Source organism: Rhincodon typus, chromosome 30, assembly GCF_021869965.1.
Source record: "Rhincodon typus isolate 14 chromosome 30, sRhiTyp1.1, whole genome shotgun sequence".
Lineage (NCBI taxonomy): Eukaryota > Metazoa > Chordata > Chondrichthyes > Orectolobiformes > Rhincodontidae > Rhincodon > Rhincodon typus.
The window spans coordinates 19,765,895-19,788,375 of record NC_063361.1 but is presented as its reverse complement, the minus strand read 5'-3'; the positions used below and the strand labels follow the sequence as shown (position 1 = coordinate 19,788,375).

Here is a 22,481-nt window from a genome sequence, read left to right as displayed (position 1 = left end):
GTTGATTTATGACAAATATTTCTTGGGTGGTCAGAATCCTTCTTCAAATTTGAAAATTGTTAGGCTTCTGTTCAAAAGTGAAGTCTTCTGGTTCTGGATGCCATAAGCATGTCCTGCAAACTGATGCCCTTCATGTTTAAATTAAACCTTTAACTAATGATTTTATCAGTGCTGATGTAGTCTACAGTGAGATACCCTTGTTGTTGAATAGATGTTCCGTGGAAAAGGCACAAATGAAACGAGACAGGGAACCTAATAAATTGGAGATAGTAGGAACTGCTGATGCTGGAGTCTGAGATAACAAGGTGTAGAGCTGGATGAACACAGCAGGCCAAGCAGCATCAGAGGTGCAGGAAAGCTGACGTTTCGGGTCTGGACCCTTCTGAAACCAAAACATCAGTTTTCCTGCTCCTCTGATGCTGCCTGGCAGGCTGTGTTCATCCAGCTCTACACCTTGTTACCTAATAAATTGATTGTTTTTAGAAAGTCAATGATCTGCAGTTTACTCAATTAGTGTATGATTACATTCTGCTAACTGTACATGAAATGTCTAATCTGAATGTCAGAGAAGTGAAAATAATAAGATAAATGAAAGCAAATCATCTTGAACTTAAACAATTTGCTCACCCTTCTTATCAAAGACTAAAAGTGCTATTAAGAGATGCAGCTAACTTTTAGGGAAGAGAGGACAAAGTTAATACTGGAAAAGTGTAAATCTGTAATGAGGTATGACCATGTGCTATTTATTGAAAGCTAGCCACTAGAGTGTATTTTTAACTAGGCAGTTGTCATGGACATAAGGATTGGTTGAAGAAACACATAATTACACTGCTTGCACAGTTCCCTAGCTCCTGTGGAGGATGCAGCACTGCATCAATTTTAAACCAGTTTAGGGACTCAAGATGCTTAAGTTCTCAAAGCCTTAAGCTGACTAGGAAAGTAAGAAGATGGGAGGAGGAGGAGATGTGTCATGGTTCAACAGCTCAGGTTAGAAGATAACTGGCCTCAAATTACCCTAGATGCTTGTTCCTCTTCCTGGGCCATTTGCACGAAAAACAATTCTTAAACCCCTCTCATATTACAATTCATACTGGAGTGCCCTGTAACCATGGTTCATGGATGGAGGGAGTTTCAGGATTATAGATATCTATCTTTCCTCACCTTTTCACCAGGTCCAACAGATGGGTACAGCATTAATGCTTTATGAAAACTTCCTATATTTTCATTTTCAGTCAGCAATAACAACATGAACAATAAAGCAACAACTTATATATCTATAGTTTCTCATGCTTCCAGAAGTCCTTAATGATGCTGCCTAAAAGGCAATGGATATAGTAGAGCTGAAGGCTAAAAGATTGGCCAAGGAGATTGGTTTTAACTCGGGTCTTAAAGGATGAAAGAGAAGCAGTGTGGCTACATATTTGGTAAAGAATTGCAGAATTAAGTGCCTCCGCAGATGAAGGACAATCATCCTGTGTCAGAGATGTTGCACATTTTGCATCTCTGATTTATACAAAGGTTACACTCATTCCTATGTGCGTAACAGATTTTGTTTACAGTGTTTTAAAATATCAACTTCATGCTTCTAGCTTTAGGTTCTGGCTCTTTCTCGAGCTTCATTTTCCTTTCTCTGAGCAAACATCCAGGTGTGACTAATTAAGCACAGTAAGCATCAATTGTAAACAGACTCATAAAAAAAAAATAATTCAACCTGTTACATTTTTGATGAATAATTCAACTTGTTACATTTCAGATGCACTCCCCACTTTTCAACCTCCTCTTAGTCGATCGCCACAAATATTTTTTAATTTAATACTGGCACACAGCTATCATACTTCCACTAAAATGTGCAAGCGCGAGAGAAAGTTCCAGCTCTTGCTTAAAAACCCATTTTTCTTTCTCTGTCTGCACTGCTATGCAAGCCACTGAAACATGGTTTGTTCGTATTGTGATGTACATTGTGTGATTTCTTTTTATTTTAATAGCGTATACTTTAGAGTTTGGATATTGAATTATTGGCCTGTGGGTTTGGTATGTCTCCATGATGTGGTTTAAGGATTAACTTGTAAGTATTTCTGTAGCCATGTGATTTCTTTTAAAACACATGATGAGACTGACTTCCCGGAGAGTAATAAGATTTTGTTTACACTGTGAAAATTTTATAATTGAATGTAATAAATAATGATGTGCATTAGGCTTCTGTTAATAGATTCTGGGATTTGATTCTGGCTCAGCAGAAGTGATCAGAGCTTGGCAAAAGTCTTATTGATATTGGGTAGTTCTGCAAAAGTCTTGGCTGCAGCTAGCTGTCTAAGTCATTTGTTCCTAAAGAAAGAGAATATTATAGAACTGTTAAGAAAAAGGTGACCTCAATATAAGGAGTTTGAATCATAGAAATCCTACAGTGTGGAAATAGGCCCTTCGGCCCAACTAGTCCACACCGACCCTCAGAGACCACCCGGACCCATCCCTGTATAACCCACTTGATCTGCACATCCCTGAACATTATGGGCAATTTAGCATAGCCAATCCACCTAGCCTGCACATCTTTGGACTGTGTGAGTAAACCGGAGCACCTAGAGGAAACCCACAGAGACACAGGGAGAACGTGCAAACTCTACACAGACAGTCGCCCGAGGGTGGAATCAAACCCAGGTCCCTAGCGCTGTGAGGCAGCAGTGCTAACCACTGAGCCACTGTGCCATGGCTTGAAAGGTCCTGACCAGATGTGCTTGGCTAAAACAGTGAAGAGGTTATTTGAAGCTGAGAACATCTAAGCTTAATTATATGAAAATTCAAGGAAACAGGTTATCAGATTCTCAAGGCAGTGAATTGAAGCCACAGTTCAAATTAAGCCCTCTGAATGTGAGTGAGCAGGAACTCACTCTGCTGTATGTACTGCAAAGGAGTGCGGATAGGAATAATGGAATTATAATTTACCATGTATTTCAAAAAGTTTAAGCTTGCACTATATGTTAATAGTTTGGTTTATCCTAATTTGTACTTTTTTATTTCGTTTTATTCATTTAGACTTCAAAAAATATGGTGAGAAAGGGCTACTTCATTTGAAGTATCCTTACCCTCATTTACCTTCTGTCAGTACCTGCTGCTGGTTTCTGACCCATGATTGAAGCATCTCATGTGGTTCAGAAACTCCCAGGGAAGATCCAGTCCAGTGCTACTGTGATTGGTGAAGGAAACATGTGGTTACTCACACAGGTCAGTTTTCCTAAAAGTCTACATTAAAATCACATTTCCATTATTGCTGGATTTGGTAGTGGGTGAGTAGCAGTGGGCTGAAGGTCCTCCACAGTGCACACTGTGGCTGCTGATAATTTCAGGCCGGCAGCAAGAGCCTTTAAGAGTACCTTTCTACTAGCCATTCCATCCCCACCCTGACTATTGCTGACCTCACATCACATCCAGATAATTGAGCTGGTTCTTGCTGGCTGCAGCTGTTTGAATATTAACTTGAAAATCCTTTAAATTGGTGTCACGTCAGTGTGAACAGGTTCTATCAGCTATGTGCTGTGTGTGATAGGGCACATCTCCTGGAGAGGGTGCAGCACAAAAACATTTCTAAAGCACCGTAGTGATCTGAGATCCTTACGTCTGCAAAATCTTAAAGCACACAGGAGTCGAAGAAGATGAGTGGGAAGAGAAAGGGAGTGACTGTGCAAAGGTTCCCTCACTAACAGCCCAGTTAAGGAGGCAACTGGACTCAAATTACTCCAAATGCTTGTCTTCTCCCCCCACCCCTGGTGCTAAAAACAATTCTTAATTCATTGTGGGAATGCACTGTCACCAGGCTACGTGGATGAAAGGATTATCAGGAGTGTTGCTAATTTTTTATCATATTTTTAAGAAGTCAGAACTTGATTACTCAGCTCTCTCTGTGTTCACTGCTGGCCATTGATTTGTCATTCCTTCCAGTTCAGGTTTCAGATTGGTTTGGCATCAAAGACAAATTGCAGTTGTACACATCATTTTTTAGCTTTATCTGTGGTAGAGACAGTATTGGTTCAAACCTGTTCTGAAGGTTACTGTTAAATCTGCTTCTGCAATCTATCAAGCAATTCAAGGTCATAACCACTCCCAGCTTAAAAGTTAATTCTCTTTATCTTTCCTCTGTCTCGTTGACGATGCCACCCGAAGGTTGCAGGAACAGCAACTCATATTCCGTTTGGGAACCTTGCAGCCCAATGGTATCAATGTGGACTTCACAAGCTTCAAAATCTCCCCTCCCTCTACCGCATCCCAAAACCAGCCCAGCTCGGCCCCGCCTCCCTAACCTGTCCTTCCTCCCACCTATCCCCTCCTCCCACCTCAAGCCCCACTCCCATCTCCTACCTACTAACCTCATCCCGCCCCCTTGACCTGTCCGTCCTCCCTGGACTGACCTATCTACTCCCAACTCCCCACCTACACTCACCTTTACTGGCTCCATCCCCGCCTCTTTGACCTGTCTGTCTCCTCTCCACCTATCTTCTCCTCAATCCATCTTCTATCCGCCTCCCCCTCTCTCCCTATTTATTTCAGAACCCCCTTCCTCTCCCCCATTTCTGATGAAGGGTCTAGGCCTGAAACGTCAGCCTTCCTGCTCCTATGATGCTGCTTGGCCTGTTGTGTTCATCCAGCTCTACACCTTGCTATTTCTAATGCCTTTCACAGTTCAAGTGTATGTAGAAGTCCAAAGGAGATGGCCAACAGAGGTAAATTGGCACTCAAGTTCACAAACAGGAACTTGGAGGTCCTGGTAGGTAGGGTGATGGAATCTATTGTTCTCCTCTTTCCTCAGGACCACCAGGGGAGTCAACGCACCAGAACCTGCCAGCCTGGTCTAATGTTTCCTTCTGGATTGGTGTAATTTCCAGGGTCCAGAAGAGAGCCTAACAGTGCAGGAAGAAGGTTAATGACTTTCTGTGATCTGCCAGGATAAGTGCCACCATCTTCCCTCTGGTTCCTCACACTCACTCTAATTCTGCCACTGTACCCACCTCCCACCAACGCTCATAGTCTACCATTCTCATTACTGCATGCAACATCTTTCTTCAATGATTTCACTCTGTCAATCCATAAAACTAATAACCCTCATGCCCTCTGTGCTGCCTACTCACTCACTTGAAACACCTTACTACACTTCTCCCACTCGATGCTAACGGCTGTTCCAACCATGTTTATCTCACTCAGTGCCCGATATTGCCTTCTAATGGGAGAAAACGGCCCTCAGTGGGACAGAGGGGGCAAACATAGCTGATGAGGTGCCTGACATTCATTTGCTCAAGGGAAAAATCCTTGCCTTTGCAGGAGAGGACCATTGATGTGGTGATGCCAAGGCCTCCATACTCTGGCAACCAAGATTCATTGTGAAGCACGCTGCTGCTGTCCTATTACCGTCACTGGGAGTATTTTTGCAACATGCTGAAGCTTCTGCATCTATTGCTCAACTCATTTCCTCTTTTGTCTTCTGCATGCAGCAGAGACATCTTAGCAACACCACGCCAGAGGCGACCAGTCCCTTTCGGCACCATTATGTCCTCCATTTGTGAGGAAGAAGCCACAGATCCTTCAGAGCAAGCACAGGCAAGGCTGTCTCTTGCATATTACACCAGCTCAGATACTATCATTCCCATGGTTATGTTAGCTCGGTCGGAGCTAACCAGGAGCACATTCTGGTGAACATATCGCTGACTTGTCTCTTGCTTCCAGGTCAGTGGTACTCAGAGGAGAGCTGGAGGTCAGGCACCTGCTCAGTCCCAATGGGCCAATGTGGAGGATATCAGAAAAAATAGTGGCTCCTTAGTAACGTGATCATTCAGCAATAATATTTACAGTTGAATGTGTTCGAAAAGCAGTTTTGGGTCCTCATGCAGCCTATTAGTGTGCGAATTGTGGTGTGCAGGTGATACTGATAAGTCGCCTGTGATTATTTTTGCTTCACAGAGATTACGAGGATTGATTTGTAATGATCGACATCATGGTCAACATTACTGGTGCCCAGAATTTGGAATTGACGTAGTTGGTCATTGCAAGAGCTACAAATGCAGAACGTTGTACTTTCAATCTGATGTCTTCAACCTGTATTGTGAGTCTGATTAATGCAATTACCCCTTGAAGGGCCAAATGTCACCCACAGTGAAGCCTATTCCCTCAGACCGGAAAAGACTTACTCCGCCTGTTCCAGATTTGCTGGCAAGTGTTTTTCATTTCCAATGCACATTTGTGATTTGGATGTGGATGGAAGGAAAGACGGCTAGCACTCTGCATTCGATCTAGCTGACCTCCACAAACCTTCAGGTTCCTTTCTGCCTTTTACTCTCTGTCAACCCGAACAGGTCTGATCCTCTGCATGTTCCCCATCCAACCCTGTTATTTAACTTTTCGTCTCCCACTTTACCCCTAAGCCCCAGTCTACAGCTTCGTTATGCCAATATATAGGGATGCTCTGTCACCCCATCCAAGCCAGGCTGGTGGTGACCGTAGATGACCCTCATCCAGTTGTACTCTGTGCATCCTTATGCCTTCATGTCTCCTAACCTTTTTTGTTTAGTTACCCATTTCACAGTTATTGTCCCGTCTGGATCCCAGCATGCTGCCTTCCTTCCCCACAAATAACTTTCACACCATAGCAATGGTTCCTGGTAACTCCCCATGACTTTCAGTGAGCAGACCCACAGGACAGAGTCTGCACCATCCCTCTGACCAAATTGAATGACAGCCCTGACTGATGAGTGACTGGACCCCAGACTGATCCCTGTGCAGCTCCCCGACTGACATATAGCTAATCCCGGACTAGATGAACCTGACCTCCAGAAATAACCATGTCAAAACTGTCATTTTCTTTTATATTTAAATAATGAATACAGTGATATTGGTGGTTTTACTCCATAAAGACAATATATAAATAAGGATAGTTAATCATATAATCATAGAATCCCTACAGTGTGGAAGCAAGCCATTCAGCCCATCGAATCCACACTGACCCTCCGAACAGCATCACACCCAGTCCCATCCCTCCATCCCTGTAACCCTGCATTTCCCATGGCTAATCCACCTGGCTTGCGCATCCCAGAATACTGTGGGCAATGCAGCATGAGCAATTCACCTAACCTAGTTGTTGTTAAGAGAACAAAGATCTAGTTTGGAAAACACTTTTGCAAAAACTCAAATGCCAGTGTAAACGGCAAAAGGTTGATTGTTATATTCATTATTTAAACAGAAAAGAGGGAGCGGAAAGTGCATTTCAAACCATGAATCACAATTACTGCAATAAACTGAATTAAAGACACAAAGAAAAGCTTCATGCCTCTGTCAAGAATGAGCTGATGTTAAAGGGAAAGGTTTGTATTGCTTATGTCTAACTATTCAACAATAATCAATGTGGAAAAGTGTATTTGTTTGCAATTTCAATCAAATTTCCAATTTTGTCTCTGCTCAGGCAGTTTGAACACAAGTCTGGCTGGATTGTCTTTTGAAGCTAAATACTCTGCAAACAACATTACATCTCCTAATATCAATTGTTAGAGACAATAAAGACACAAATCAAATTTCTTAACACCAACCTAATTGTCTGGTTTCATCGTGTTTGGATAAATGGCAATTTCAGTGTTAATGATAGACCTTGATAGCTTAGTTTGTCAGATTAAGAAAGTACATAACCATGACAACTGGGTATAGTTCACTGATACAAGAGGTCAGAGAGGTCATTGCAGAACCTGTTAGTCTCATTAATGTGGGGAGGAGGTGGGGAGAACGTATCCTGCTTTCTAACTGTTGGTGATAGGGAACTCTTCCCTGGGTCTTCCTCCTCTACTTCTTCCTCCCTCTTTCATCTCCTGAGTGGGAATGCTTGATGAAGATTGCTGTCTGGGAACTGCCCAATTAGACCTGCTGCTTACAAGGTCTGCTTGAAGCGAACTCCCTAAAAGAACATCCCTCTGCCTCCAATGCTTATTGTTATATTTCTAGGGCGAGTTATTTTCTCTGTGTCAATCGATTGTGTGAACCCTTTTGGCCAATGGCTATGGGGCAACTAGTCATGATGTCAGATGACTACTGTCCCTTTGACCGCCTCCATTTGATGCTAACTTTTTGTTATGTCTGAAACCTTCTTGTTTTTGAAAACAACGCACTGGCAACAGGGTAGATTTGGCACCATATAAACTGTTGACACTAGTTCATTGTGCATTATGACATATATGTTCCTTATAATTCTTTCCGATTGCTTTCCCATGCTAGAACGTTACTTATTGCCATACTTAACGTTAAATAAAATTTCAAGCTACACGGTAAATACTAGAAAAGTTCAGTTCTTATGGGATCCCAATATCCAACAATAGAGACAAAGTATACCTTTCATTTTCAAGTGAACGTTCTATGGCCCAGCGAGCATGAAAGACCTGTACAAATACTGGGTCTACAACACTCACATTCCACATTCAGGCCCATTGTCCCAACTTGTTCTCAAAACTTATTTCCAGTCTGGTAGTTGGACTTGTTTATTGAATTATGCCATTTTCAAACATTTTAACCTTTCATTTCCCAGTTCTGTAATCTACTTACTGCATTCAGGCAGCTTTACAAATTTGATTTCTAGGTGATCAATAGGTATCTGGACTTGCATCGTGCAACTCACTTTAATTTAACTTTGGATTGGACTGGTTGAAGTTTGAAACTTAGTTTTGTTCCTCCTATCTCTCAGTGGGCGATGCTCAGTGGTCTGCCTGTGGTGACCTCCACCAATGGTCCCTGCTGTTGTTAATGTTCCACTCTCTTTACCCTTTGTTTTGCAAATGGGTGTTTCTCTAATCTGTTGAACCCTCTCTGGGAAAGTACCACTAAAAGGTGGATGTTGAACTTTTCCCATACTCTCCCATGGCTCTTCTGCTACGTAAGGCATCATTGTCATTTATTTCTAGCCCCTGTTTGAGAATTCCACTTGTTCCCTTGTAATTTTTCATTAAAATATCTGCCAACTAGATTTCTGATGCTAGTCTGTTCTCTTTTGTTACCTTCCATGGCCAGTTCTTGCCTTCTTTTAAAGTTTTTAGTGTAACTCCAGCCCTTTTAACTGCTTTGGAATCTGTCCTGAACCTTTCTGAAACTTCTTGCTGGGCTTCAGACCTGTTTGCTTCAACTGACACCTTTCCGGATGCACCCCAACCCTCCTGGGTTTTACTACCCTCCTGTACAGCTTCTGAGCCTCCCTTGGTTGCTCGCCTCTTTGTTGCTTCTGCTCAATTAATTGGAATGACCTTCTGGAATCACTTAAATCCCCATGGCTCTTACTGTTTCCTGTGGTAGTTCCAAAGATCTATTAATTGCTACCCACTCTGCTGCTCACTTTCTCCAACCCGTTCAGCCTCTCTAAGCTGTCCTTGTGCTGAATCTTACATTTTTGTGGCTAAGTGTCATTTTCGTTGCGCTTCATGGGGGGTTTTTTCTTCGTGTGTCCTCATGGATTTTCTCATTGCATCTTACCAAACCCACCTCATGAACTACTTTCCCCAACCCTGTGAAGCCCTTCTCATCCCATTCCAGTTCTATCGCTCGCTTTATTTGAAACAAATTACTACTGCTGGGAAATCCTGAATTGGACTAACATACCCGCCTCCAACGCCATCTTTAAAAGGCTGTGGTGCACCTTAACAAGCAATGTAAGTGCTTTTTGCCCGGACATGGCAGACAGGGAAAACTAGCTTTACAGGCAGGGATCTGGAGGTCCTGGTCCACAGGCAGAAAGTCCTCTTCTCCCAGCCTCAGCAGTGGAGATCACAACATCACACCATTCCAGCCTGGTCCAAAGTGTCCACTCAGTTCAATGCAGTCTCAGCCATCTGGAGGAATGCACAGCATCTCCTCCCAAGGTTCATGCCTGCTCACTATTGCCCGCAACATCTTCCCTCATTTGCTCTCACCCACAGTTCTTTTTATGAGAGAGTTACATTTTATTACTCTTAAATTACTCGCCAGTAGTATGTCTGTCCCTGGCACTGGCAAGTTTGGGACTACCCCAACTGTTCCCAGACCTGTAACAAATTCATTCTTTAAGCAAGCATTAACCAGTGCCTCTTCTAATATATACCAGGAGGTCTTTCATCAACTCTCTGGAATATAATTTGCTTCCAGGTGGAAAACCCCTTGCTTTCCTCAGTAGCAAGGTCTGTGAGCACCTGTCATTCTTCTCTCTGTTTTTTTAAAAGGGACAGTACTCACCATTTCTTTTGACTCAAACTCCTGACAGCTATTCTCAACAACAGTTACACCTGAGCATACACTGACCATATTTACTACTCCAGACACAGACCTTGTAACTTACATTTTTGGGGAATGCCAGAGTAACCATTTTCCTTAATCCAGTTCTCCACAGTTGAAGCACCTGCGATGGTTTCCCACTGATCTCCTAAAAAGATCTTTTCTTGTTATAATTAGAGAAAATTCTGTTTGCTCTACCTGGATTCCCTTTTCTCCACAGCCTGTATCAGGGGTATTTACCTTGTCAGTGCAACTCTCTGATCTGTGACAGCTTGCCTGGGTTTATTGGTCTATATCTTGTTGTCAGCCAGAATTGCTGCTTGTCTGGACCCTGTTACTCACTATTCCTCAACGTCCATTTGGATTTGTCAGGGTATGAAGTTTTTGAAGTTTGAAATTTTTGGATTTATTTTTGAAGTTTTTGAAGTTTTTATGAAGTTTTTGAATGTTTTCGAGATTTTTTTTGAAGGTTTTGAATTCCTCAACGGAAGTACCACACAATGCTTTCTATAGGTGACCTCAATTTTAAGTGCACGTAGTATGATGCACTATGGCTTTAAAAGTCGTGTTTTGTCCTGTTTTCTTTTAGAGAGAGACTGGGGGGACAGGTGCCTAGCAGTCTTTGAGAAGATACTTGTGAATCCTTGGGTGTTTTTTTCACAAATTGGAACAATAGAAGCAGCCTTAATAGGTGTGGCTAAACTCTCACCCACAGAACCAGGAATTTTAGGTTTATCTTTCAGCAGTCGCTGTTGGGATCTAGAAGAGATGGAAGTGTTTTTTTTTGCTTCTCACTCGGTTACAGCCAAAAGCCAGGGGCTCTCTGCCCGCTATGAGAGTGACATGTGAGGCAATTCTGTTTTCTGAAATTTCCTTTTGTCAAAGGAGTGTTTGTGGGCTATAACTATATTGGAACAGTTACTGTTTAGTAGTAAAATAATCTATTATTTGGTTAAGTTTTCCAAGAAGATTAAGTTATTCCAAGTTCTTCTTTCTTTTGTTGTATTTTAACTACAGCATTTGAATAAATTGTGCTTTGCTTAACAACAAGTAGTTTGACCAATTGAATTGCATCTGCCACATAGCTCTTGACATTTACCTTTAAAAGAAAGCAAAGTTAGGGTCTAGGCTACCTTCTTAATGTATTTTGAGAGAATCTGGTCTGGTCCATAACAATAGCCACTGATCAAAGCCAAGCTGCTTAAACTGTTCAAATTCCAGCAATGTCTGGCCAGGCTGTTTCTTGAGGGGAGGGATGTTTTACACATACATTCCTGGCCCCAGCTGGCACACACTTAAAGTAGCCCCTTTGCTACCCATGTAGTCAGTGCCGCTCTGCTCTAGTAAGATGGTATTGCCTTCATGAGCATTTCCTGTAGCTTGCTCCTTAATAGCAGCGTGCATTGTTTAACATGACACTTTAACTGCTGTGCAAACCTTTCAATAAAGATAAAGGCATCTATCTTTCTATCTATCTTTTCCTCATCAAACTCAGGGATTCAAATGTCAAATCTGAAAACTTTAACTCTCAGATCTGAGTTGAATGCAGTTCCCTCAAGAGAGCTGCCTTCAATTGTCTTGCTCAGCTTGAGTTGTTTCAATAGGAACTCCTTTTCTCTTTCATGTTCCTTTTCATGGAATTCTCTTTGTCCTTCCATTGCCCTTTCTTGGAAACCCCTTGTGCTTGTTTTCTCTATCTCTCGCTTTGTTTATCCTGAATTTTTCTTTTCCTTCTTGTAACTTTTGCTCTAGTCTTTGCTATTTCAATTTTGATTTATCTATTTCACTATCTTCAAGTTCTAGCATTAGATATTTTGCCTCCAACTTTGCATTTTCTATGCTTTTAGATTACAGATGGAGCACCGCATCTAAGTGGTCAGCTATCCCTTTATTCTCGTTCTTAAGGGGATGTAGTCATGGCTGGCTAAAACAACATTTATTGTCCATCCATAATTAGAAGCATAGAGAGTCATTGTCGTACAGCTTAGAAACAAGCTCTTCAGCCCACCATGGCTATGCTCAGCAAAAAAACACCAAATCACATTCCTTTCACCTGCACTTGGTCCATAGCTTACTATACCCTGGCATTTTAAGTGCTCATCCAGATGCTTCTTCAATGTTGCAAGAGCAACTGCCTTCACCACCCTCTTAGGCAGCATGTTCCATATATCGACCATCCTCCGTGAAAAAAAGTTCTCAGATCTCCTCTAAACCACACCTTAAACTTACGACCTCTGGTCTTAGACACATCTGCCATGGGGAAAAGATTCTCATGAGCTACACTGTCTATGCTTCTCATAATATTGTATACCTCAATCAGATCCCTCTCAGCATCCTCTGCTCCTAAGAAAACAAACCCAGGCTATCCAGTCTCTCCTCATTGCTAAGACTTTTCATCCCAGGTAACATCCTGGTGAATCTCCTCTGCACCCTCTCCAGTGCAATCACATCCTTCTGACAGTATAATGACTAGAACTGCACACAGTATTCCATCTGTAGCCTAACCAATGTTTTACAAAGTTGTAACAAGATTTTCTTGCTACAATATTCTCTGCCCCTGCTAATGAAGACAAGCATCCCATATGCCTTCTTCACCACCTTGTCTGCCTTTGTTGACACCTTCAAGGATCTATGGTCATATACATCAAGGTCCCTTTGTTCATTAGTACTCCATAGGGACCTACCATTCTCTGTATGTATCCTTCCCTTATTAGACTTCCCAAAATGCATCACCTGACACCTCATCTGCAATTTATTACTGATCAGTTATAAACCTGACACCATATTCCTCACTCTCAGCAACACCCCAAATTTTCATGTCATCTGCAAATTTACTAATCAAATTTTCTACATTTACATATAAATTCTTAATCTACATAAAAGACAGCAAGGTATCAGAAGCGATCCTTGTGATACACCACTAGTTACCACCTTTCAGTCACAAAAACAACCTCCACCATCTTCCTTTGCCTCATATTTGTAAGCAGTTTTGGATCCTTTTGCCAAGTTGCCTTGGATCCCATTGGCTCCTATCTTTTGGATCAGCTTTCTATGTGGGACCTTGTCAAAGACGTTACTGAAGTCCATGAAAACCACATCAACTGCACTAACCTCATCAATGTACATAGTCACTTTTTAAAAAAACTCAATTAAATTAGCCAGGCAGGGTTTCCCTCTTACAAATCCATGCTAACTATCCCTGATCAATCCCTACCTTTCCAAGTATTGATAAATCCTGTCCTTCAAAATTTTTTTCCAATAATTGCCTCACCACTGATATCAGACTAATTACTAGTCTGTAAGTGCCTCGCCTATCCCTGCTGCCCTTCTTGACATTAGCTGTCCTTCAGTCATCAGGCCCCCAGGAATCTCTGCCCTTGCCTCCTGTAGCTGCCTGAGGGACATCTCATCAGGCCCTGGGGCTTTATGCACCTTCATGCTTGCTAAAACATCTAATACATGTTCCTTATTAATCTTAATGTGTTCTGGAGAACAACATATCAATTGAAATCGCCAGCTACAACATCTTTCTCTCCTGTGAGCACAGATGAGAAGTATTCATTAAAGACTTCACCCAAATCCACTTGACCCTTCAGTGTCTAGTAGCTCCCACTCTTTCCCTTGTAATCCTCTTACTCTTAATATACTTACAGAAAACCTTGAGGCTTTCCTTGATCCCATCTGCCAAAGATTTATTTGCCCTCCTAATTTCCTTTATAAGCAACCCGCTACACTTTCTACATTTCTGAAGGGCCTCCCTTGTTTTTAATGTGCTGTACCTGACCACATACTTTGCTCTTTTCCTTTACCAGTCTCTTGATATCCCTTGACATCCAGGGTACCCTGGACTTGCTTCCATTGCCATTCACTCTTGCAAAGGCAAGCTGACCCTGAATATTCACTATACTACTTCCATTTTCTAAATGTAGACTTACCTTTCCATGTTTGCCAGATCCTGACTAATGACATTGAAATCAGCCTTCCCCAATTTAGATATTTAACTTCTGCACTATTCTTGTCCCTTTCCATAATGACTTTGATACTTACAGGGTTTTGGTCAATATCCCAAAAATGCTCACCCACTGAGACTACAAGCGCTTGACTGGCTTTATTCCCTAGGATTAGATCTCACACTGCGCCATCTCTAATAGGACTAACTACGTATTGGAACAAAAGCTCTCCTGGATGCGCTTTAAAAATTCCTCCCGTATAATCCTTTCACTCTAAGATGATCCCACTTAATGTTAGCAAAGTTGAAGTCCCCTGCAACTATAACTGTTTCTCTCTCACCTTTCTGTGATTTGCTTATATATCTGCTCCTCTATCTCACTCTGACTGTTTAGAAGCCTCTAGTAAAATCCCAGCAAGGTAATCACACCTTGTTGTCCATTTCTAAGCTTTAACCAGATGGCCTCATTTGAAGACAGTTTCAGGATGTCCTCCTTCATTACCGCATTGATGGTTTCCTTTATCAGTAATGTAATGCTCCCACCTGTCTTACACCCCCCACCCCCAAACACACCTGAAAATTCTACATCCTGGAAATTTGAACTGCCAGTCCTGTCCTTCCTTCAACTGTGTCTCAGTGATTGCAACAATATCATCTCACGTTCTGATCAATGCTCTAAGCTCATCCACTTATCAGTCAAGTTCCTTGCATTAATAAAGATACAATTTAGCTTTCTAAACCACTCATGTGTCTTGAATGTTGCATTCTGAGGAAGCGTCACCAGACCTGAAATGTTAACTCTGTTTTTTCCCTCATAGATGCTGCCAGACCTGCTGAGCTTTTCCAGCAACTTTGTTTTTGTTCCTGATTTACAGCATCCACAGTTCTTTCATTTTTTTTCACTCATGTGTCTTATCTTGCTCATGTTTTCTGTGCCTCCTACACTATCCCAGCAGTCTTTCCTTATCTGACTGGACCTGGCTCCTGAGTTTACATTTAATATGTATCCCACCCCCACTCCCCCCACCCCCCGCCAAATTAGTATAAAATGATCATAAAGGAGGAGATAACTGAACACGTGGGAAAACAAAGCTCAATTCGCCAGTGTCAGCATCGTTTCATGAAGGGCAAGTCATGCTTGACAAACTTGCTGGAGTTCTTTGAGGATGTAACCAACAAGGTGGATAATGGGGGTCTGTTGGATGTGGAATATCTTGACTTCCAGAAGGCATTTGGCAAGGTGCCACATATAAGATTCATCCAGAAGGCTAGATTGCGGGGGATTAAGGGTAGTATATTGGCTTGGATAGAGGATTGGCTGACTGACGGAAAGCAGAGTGTTGGGACAAATGTTGCCTTCTCTGGATGGTGAACTGTAGTGGGATGCCATAGGGTTCAGTTCTCACACGTCAACTATTTACAATCTATATAAATGATCTGCAAACAGGGACAGATTGTAACATAGCAAAATTAGCAGACCATGCTAAAATGGGTGGGAAAGCAGACTGTGAAGAAGAGATAAAAAGTTTACAGACGGATATTGATAGGCGAGAGGAATGAGCTAGAATCTGGCAGATGGAGTTTAATAAGTGCAAGATTGTCCGTTTTGGCTGGAAAAATATAAGGGCAAATTATTATTTTGAAGGGAATTAGATTCAAAGTGCATCAGTGCAGAGGAATCTGGTTGTTTTTGTGCAGAATATCTTCAACAAACCCAGCAAAAACAGTAATTCCCAGCAATTATCATACAACCTCCAGAGGGAGAAACAGCAGGACGGGATCCACTGAGGGGATGGAAATGAATGATGAGACTCAGGATTTATACACCTTTCTGTCATTGTTTTCAACCCTCTGAAAGACTGAGAAGGTGATGGCCCACCCTACTATCTCTGAATGCTTTATCTCCTAGAGGAAGACTTGCACTCACAAGGATAGGGTAGCAATCTCATCCTGGTGGCTATCAAAGTCATAGCAACCCTGAACTTTTATGCCAGTGGCTTGTTTCTGGGAATAGCTAGGAACCTTTGTGGCATCTGTAAATCCTCAATCCATAAGTACATCCAGGATGTTACTGATGCTATATTCTCATGTATTCATATACTTCCCCCTTGATGACAGTCAAGCAGCTAGGCCATTGGGATCATTGCTGGCTTCTTCCGAGTGCAGGGTGTTATAAATTTCATTTATGTTATTGTGAGAGCATCCCATCACCACTCTATGATGATTGTGAAAATAGAAGGCTTAGACTTCTCTAATTTTCAAATAATTTGTGATCATCCGTGCCAGGCTTTGGGGGTCCAAGTGATTATATATTGGGAGTTGCCATGTCTCTTGCATATTGGAGAGCTCACGGTTTCCAGCTTCCTTCTATTTTCCATACGGAGATGGCTGCTGAGAGACAAGGATATCAGATCCAGACATGGCTCATGACACGTTTGCAAAATTCTCAGACTGATACAGAATGAAGTATCAATACCGGGAGCAACACTTCCACCAGGGTCACAGTGGAACACATCTCTGGCCTCCTGAAGGTGAGGATCTGAGCCACTCTATGGGAGTTTGCAGTAACGCCCATACAAAGTGCTCCTCTGACATGCTGTGTCCTGAAACTGGAGCCAATGAAGAGGAGATATCCTGGGTGCAGACACAATGAGGGATTGACGGCAATCTTTTGAGGATAAAGATGAGGCAGTCAATTGTTAACAGAGAGGGCCAAAGAGGACAGAAACAGCCTTATGAAAACCTGATTCCTGAACTGGGCTTGAATTCATTTTTTTGTGACTTTGTTTTGTTTAAGCAATTCCGTCTTTGTATAAAGTACAAGGGGACGTTACGTTTGTGTGATCCTTCATCTTTTGTGTTGCTGAATAAATGTCTTGCTATCATTGTTAATATGTGTGAGATATATTTACATGATCCCATTTTAAGCTATGTACACTTTTCATTTCATTGCCTAAATGTCAGCCAAGAAACCATATTGTCTTATCTTTACATAAGGAGGATTACAGATATTGATCCAAACACAGATTTTACAAGTTAAAAAAACAGTCTCTTTGGGGCTGCAAGAAATTCTTCATGCACACAGTAATCAATGAATGCATGAATCAGATAAGACGGCAGTTACAAAATTCCTGGAACTACTTTAGACACAGTTGCACACAATAGCCAGGGAGGTGTGGGAGGATGAAGTGTCAGCTGAATGGTAATTCAGGTGTTGGTTAGCTCAGTTGCAGGATGGTTTCTTTGTAATACTGAGTCATGCTAACACTGTGGGTTCAGCTCCCATACTGACTGAGGTCACCATTCAGACCCTGCCTTCTCAACTTCACCCCTTGTCTGAAGCATGATGCCCCTCAGATTCAACTCACCACTGGTCATCTCTCTCTCTCTAATGAGGGTGCAGCCTATCGTCCTATAGTGTCTTTCACTTCACTTTTTCCTTCACTACAATCCTCTGGAACTGGGGCTGCTTCAAGGTAAACCTGTCTTTACGGTAGACTTCAAGTAGATTTATGTCCCTCACTTATAGATTTCCCGAGCTCCCACTACACAGAGCCATTCAACTAGTCTAGAGCTTCTCTCAGCCCCCGACTGTGCAGAACCAGTGTAATTCAGTTGTGTAACTATGAATTGTGCATCGCCTTCTTCTGAGTGCTTCACAGCTTCGAAGATTTCTCTGAGAGCCCCTACACAAAGTCATCACTGTTGTAAGACATTTTACGAGCCTCAGTAATACAGAACCTGCGTAGTTCAACTGCCTTTAGCAGTGCAGCTAATGGCATCCCTTCATAATGTTATAACGCAGGGAAAACAAGCCAAACCAAGTCAGCCTCCCTATCACTAGTTTCACAACACAGAGAAATTAAAATATTCAATGACCCTCAAAATTTCTCAATTATTCCTAGCCAGACTTTACGAATAACATATCTGTTTACAAATAATATACCTTGGGCACCTAATTTGTAACATAAACAAAAGTTTCCAATTTATTATTAATAATGTAACTGTAGCAGATCACAAGGAAAAAAAAACTGCAAGGAAACTGCTTAAGACTTGTTCCTGGATGCCAAATTTTGATCTTTTCTAAAATGGTGAGCAGTATAGTCCCATCTCCTAAATCACCTTCGGATTTCTATCCACCATTTTAGAAACCCAGAAGACTGTAAAGAACCTGAGAAACCAGTCCTGTCTAACCCAATAGCAACAATTATATTTTCAAATATCTTCCAGTTATATTACCTGACCAGAAAAAAGTGCATTTGGAAGTTTTACTCTCTAACATTGAGTTAGACAAGTATTCATGATGTTTGAGGTAACAGCAATTTTTTTATAAAATCTGCTTCTCCCCGCACAAAAATTGCGATGACTCTCATGGTATCGAATTGCAGAACTGGTCGTGTTGAACAAATGAAAATATCAGAAACGCAATTCTGAAGGTTTGAGTTTTACTACATCTCTCCCAAAAAGTCAAATGCCAGTGTTTTGTATGCCTGTTTCCAAATGAATTGAATTAACAGATTAAGGATAAAAGAAAAATATAAATCAAACAGAATAGTTGTAGCAAAGAACGAAAGGGGAAAAAGACATACCTGTGTCTCTGACTAGACTCCACTTGCGGTTAAAAAGAAAATTAAAAATAAGTTATTTTCGTTCAGCAATACAAAAAAAAATCAACAAAGCAGAATAAAGTTAAAACGTAACATGATTTGAATTTTTGGTAAAACCCAACCACTGCCGACCTTCCTACTTAAGCAGACAGTACACAAGGTATCTACTTCCTGAAAACTGTTGCCATCAGGTGCGGTGTTTTTCAAGTTCCACCTTCCTGTTATTGAGACACTTTTCATGCCACACTGGGACAAGCATTTCTCTTTTGTAAATTCTCAACTGTTGTACAATGGCTTAGACATCAATCTGACATTGGGCAGAACCGACAGAGTCGGCGCAAAGTGCCAGATTTGAAGCAGTGACAGGGTGGAATAAGTCAAGGTAAACGAGCGGGAGGCTGGAAGAACAAAGCAAGCCTGGCAGTATCTGGGGGAAAGGAGACTTCAACATTTCCGGTATTACCCTTCTTCAGTCCCGTTTGTTTACCTTGGATCCCAGCATCGGAAGCTTTTTTTTGTCAACATTTATTTTAACATTCGCACCCTTTCATTATTTATTTGCCGGCTTCTGATTCTGCCAAGTGTGTACATTGCCAGGCGTCACTCAATACCCACACGTTATAACAGCTCGGTGAATAATTAAAGACACAGTTCATTGGCGATATTTGGAAGGAAGAAGATCGGGAATGGCTATAAGCAGTGAAAACGGATAGCCCAGCTTCACGGACCCTTCCCTGGGTGCCCTCGGGTGTACTAAGTGTTAAGCGGGAGGTCTTTCGTTTTCGGGAGCAATAGAAAGACAAACCCTGCTGTTGTGAGAACGAACGTGTGGCTAGATAATGTATTATATACTGAATTGTGCTGTCAGGTATTGTACAATCTCACTGGTAGTCATTGACATCAGCTGGTCTAACTCCCATTCATCCGAATAGTAGTCTACAGTGACAGGATAATTATTTGCTGTGGGAGTGAAGAAGTCTACTCCAAACCTGATCCTTGGTGTCTCTGCGATATCCTTTGTCATAAGTAGCTTGCTATTAAATAGAAGTACTGGACTGGCTGATGTGGTCCTTAATCTCATGTTTGGCCAATAAAGCACTTCTCTTGCCTTCCTTTGACATTATCATGCTCAAAATCTGACCTCACTTCCCTCACATTCTCACCTCCTGCTGCCTCCTTTCACTATTTCCAGTCACCCCAATCCTCTGTAATCTGTTGTCACCTCATTCAATTCTCTTGATTCTCATCACACATCCTTAGATGGCACTATGAACATGATGGTCAAATGTACCCCAGTCCCACTTGTGGTACATTTGAATTATTTTCACCCTCAGAATAGGCACTGCACCATTGAATAAAACTGTGGCATGGAATTAGCAGAGCACATAAAATAAAGATGCAGCGGATTCAGGAAAGAATTGGCACATAATTATCGATGAAGATGACATCATTTTGCAAGTATATCACGGTATTTTAAGGGTATAGAGTTCGAACTAAATCAAACAATTTGAGTTTCACAATTCAGAACACCTATGAGATTAAGTAGAACCCTAAAAATCCAAAAATGGCTTACCTTGTGTACGTTTCTTTGTCTGAAACTCTGAAAACCTCTGTACCTATTCTCCATTCATGAGTTAATAATTCCACCCTCAAGAACTATAGAAATGAATTAGTTATAAATAGACATTCAAGGAGTTTCTAACTTTGATATTTGTTTAAAAATGTTTTTCTTTCTTTAACATTAAAAAGAATTAAAAGTGTAGTTAAAAAAGTACTCATTCATTGTGCAATTAAATTTCCCAGAAAACAATTGCCGATTCATAGAGAAGCAATTTAGAAAGAAGATCATATACAAGAGGAAGCATTTACTGGTATGAGTTTTCCATTTTTAACATGTACTTCACTGTTAAAAGAAGAGTATTGTCAAGTGATGATTTTCCTTTGTCTATCTAATTAAAAACTCCATGTCTTATGGGTGTATAAACAGAAAGTGCTGGAGAAACTCAGCAGGTCTGACAGCATTTGTGAAGAAAGAGGCAGAGTTAATGTTTCAGGTCTAATGATCCTTCGTCAGACTACAGCCTTTGCAGGCTTTGTTGATTCTTAACCAGGGTGCACTCACAGTCATAAGGACAGTTGATGATATTGAAAGGCCAATATGAGGGATTGATTGGTTGATTGATTTTTTTGATTGATTGATTTTTATTGTCACATGTACCAAAATACAGTGAAAAGATTTGTTTATGAGTGGCACAGGCAGACCACAGCAAGCAAAGGATGTACAGATAAAAAAGATTGAGAGACATACAGGTTACATTATTTGAGGTTAGAGTCCATTCAGCAGTCTGAAAACAGCTGGAGAAAAGCCATTTCCTGAACCTGCTTATGCGTGTCTTCAGGCTTCTGTATCTTCTGCCTAATGGAAGAGGTTGTAGGTGGTCATTACCAGAGTGTGATGGGTCTTTGATGATGTTGGCCGCCTTTCTGCAGCAGTGAGCTGTGTAAATAGAGTCCATGGATGGAAGGCCAGCTTCCGCGATGGTCTGGGCTGTGCACACCACACTCTGTAGTTTCTTACGGTCCTGGGCAGAGCAGTTGCCATATCAGGCTGTTATACACCCGGACAGTATGCTTTCAATGGTGCATCTATAGAAGTTGGTGAGGGACCTTATGGACATAAAAATTTTCTGAGCCGCCTGAGGAAGAACAGGCGTTGTTGTACCTTCTTGACTGTCGCATTTACGTGGAAAGTCTAGGACAGATCATCGGTTATTTTCACTCTGAGGAACTTGATTCTCTTCACTCTCTCAACCTCAGTTCCGTTGATGTAGTTGGGGGTGTATTCTCCTCCTTTCTTTCTGAAGTCCATGATCAGTCCTTTAGCTTTGCCGATGTTGAGAGACAGATTGTTTTCATTGCACCGTGTCACCAAGCCCTCTATCTCCCTTCTGTATTTTGACTCGTCGTTGTTAGATATCTGTCCCACTAGAGTGGTGTCATCAGTGAACTTGTAGATGACATTCGTTTGGAATTTGGCAACACAGTTATAGGTGTACAGGGAGTACAGTAGGGGGCTGAGGATGGTGGTGGTGGGGGTGTGGTGGGCTCCAGTGTTGAGTGTTATTGTGGAGGAGGTGCAGTTACTTATCCTCACTGATTGCGGCCTATGGGTCAGAAAGCTGAGGATCCAGTTGCAGACACCAAGGCCACAGAGTTTTGAGATCAGTCTGGAGGGGATAATGGTGTTGAAGACAGAGCTGTAGTCAATGAGCAGGAGTGTGACATAGGTGTCTTTGTTGTCCAGATGTTCCAGGGATGAGTGCAGGGCTAGGGATACAGCATCCTCTGTGGATCTGCTGTGTCGGTAGGCAAACTGTAGGGGAGGTTGTAGACTTGCTTGTCGAGTCAGTGTGTTTGATTGCAGATGTTTCATCACCCTTCTAGGTAACATCGTCAGTGCAACTCCGGTGAAGCGGAGTTCTGTCCTGCTTGTTATTTATATGCCTCGGTCTGCTGGGGTGATTAACATCACTTCTGGTTATGTTTTCCAGCGCTTTGTCTCGCGGGTCCGGTTCAATGTGTTTGTTGATGGAGTTCCAGTTGGAATCCTGGGCCTCCAGGAATTCCCTGGCATGTCTCTGTTTGGCTTGTGCTATTAAGGATATGTTGTC

At 41.9% G+C, this 22,481-nt stretch overlaps 1 protein-coding gene across 4 annotated transcripts in view; it reads right to left on the bottom strand.

Annotated features, from left to right (window-relative positions):
* Positions 1-18,987, bottom strand: part of LOC125486578 (beta-1,4 N-acetylgalactosaminyltransferase 2-like) — a 78,073-nt gene extending 59,086 nt beyond the window's left edge. For 2 of the 4 annotated variants that reach the window (XM_048614615.1, XM_048614618.1), the window contains exon 1: positions 18,793-18,987. Coding sequence is in view for 1 of the 4 variants with exons in the window: in XM_048614616.1 (XP_048470573.1) it covers positions 3,091-3,125 (35 nt within the window). In the remaining 3 variants the exon portion in view is untranslated. Of the gene's footprint in view, positions 1-3,090; positions 3,182-18,792 lie in introns of all 4 variants that reach the window. The other 2 variants (XM_048614616.1, XM_048614619.1) reach the window with 2 other exon arrangements.
* Between the last annotated feature and the right edge of the window lie 3,494 nt (positions 18,988-22,481).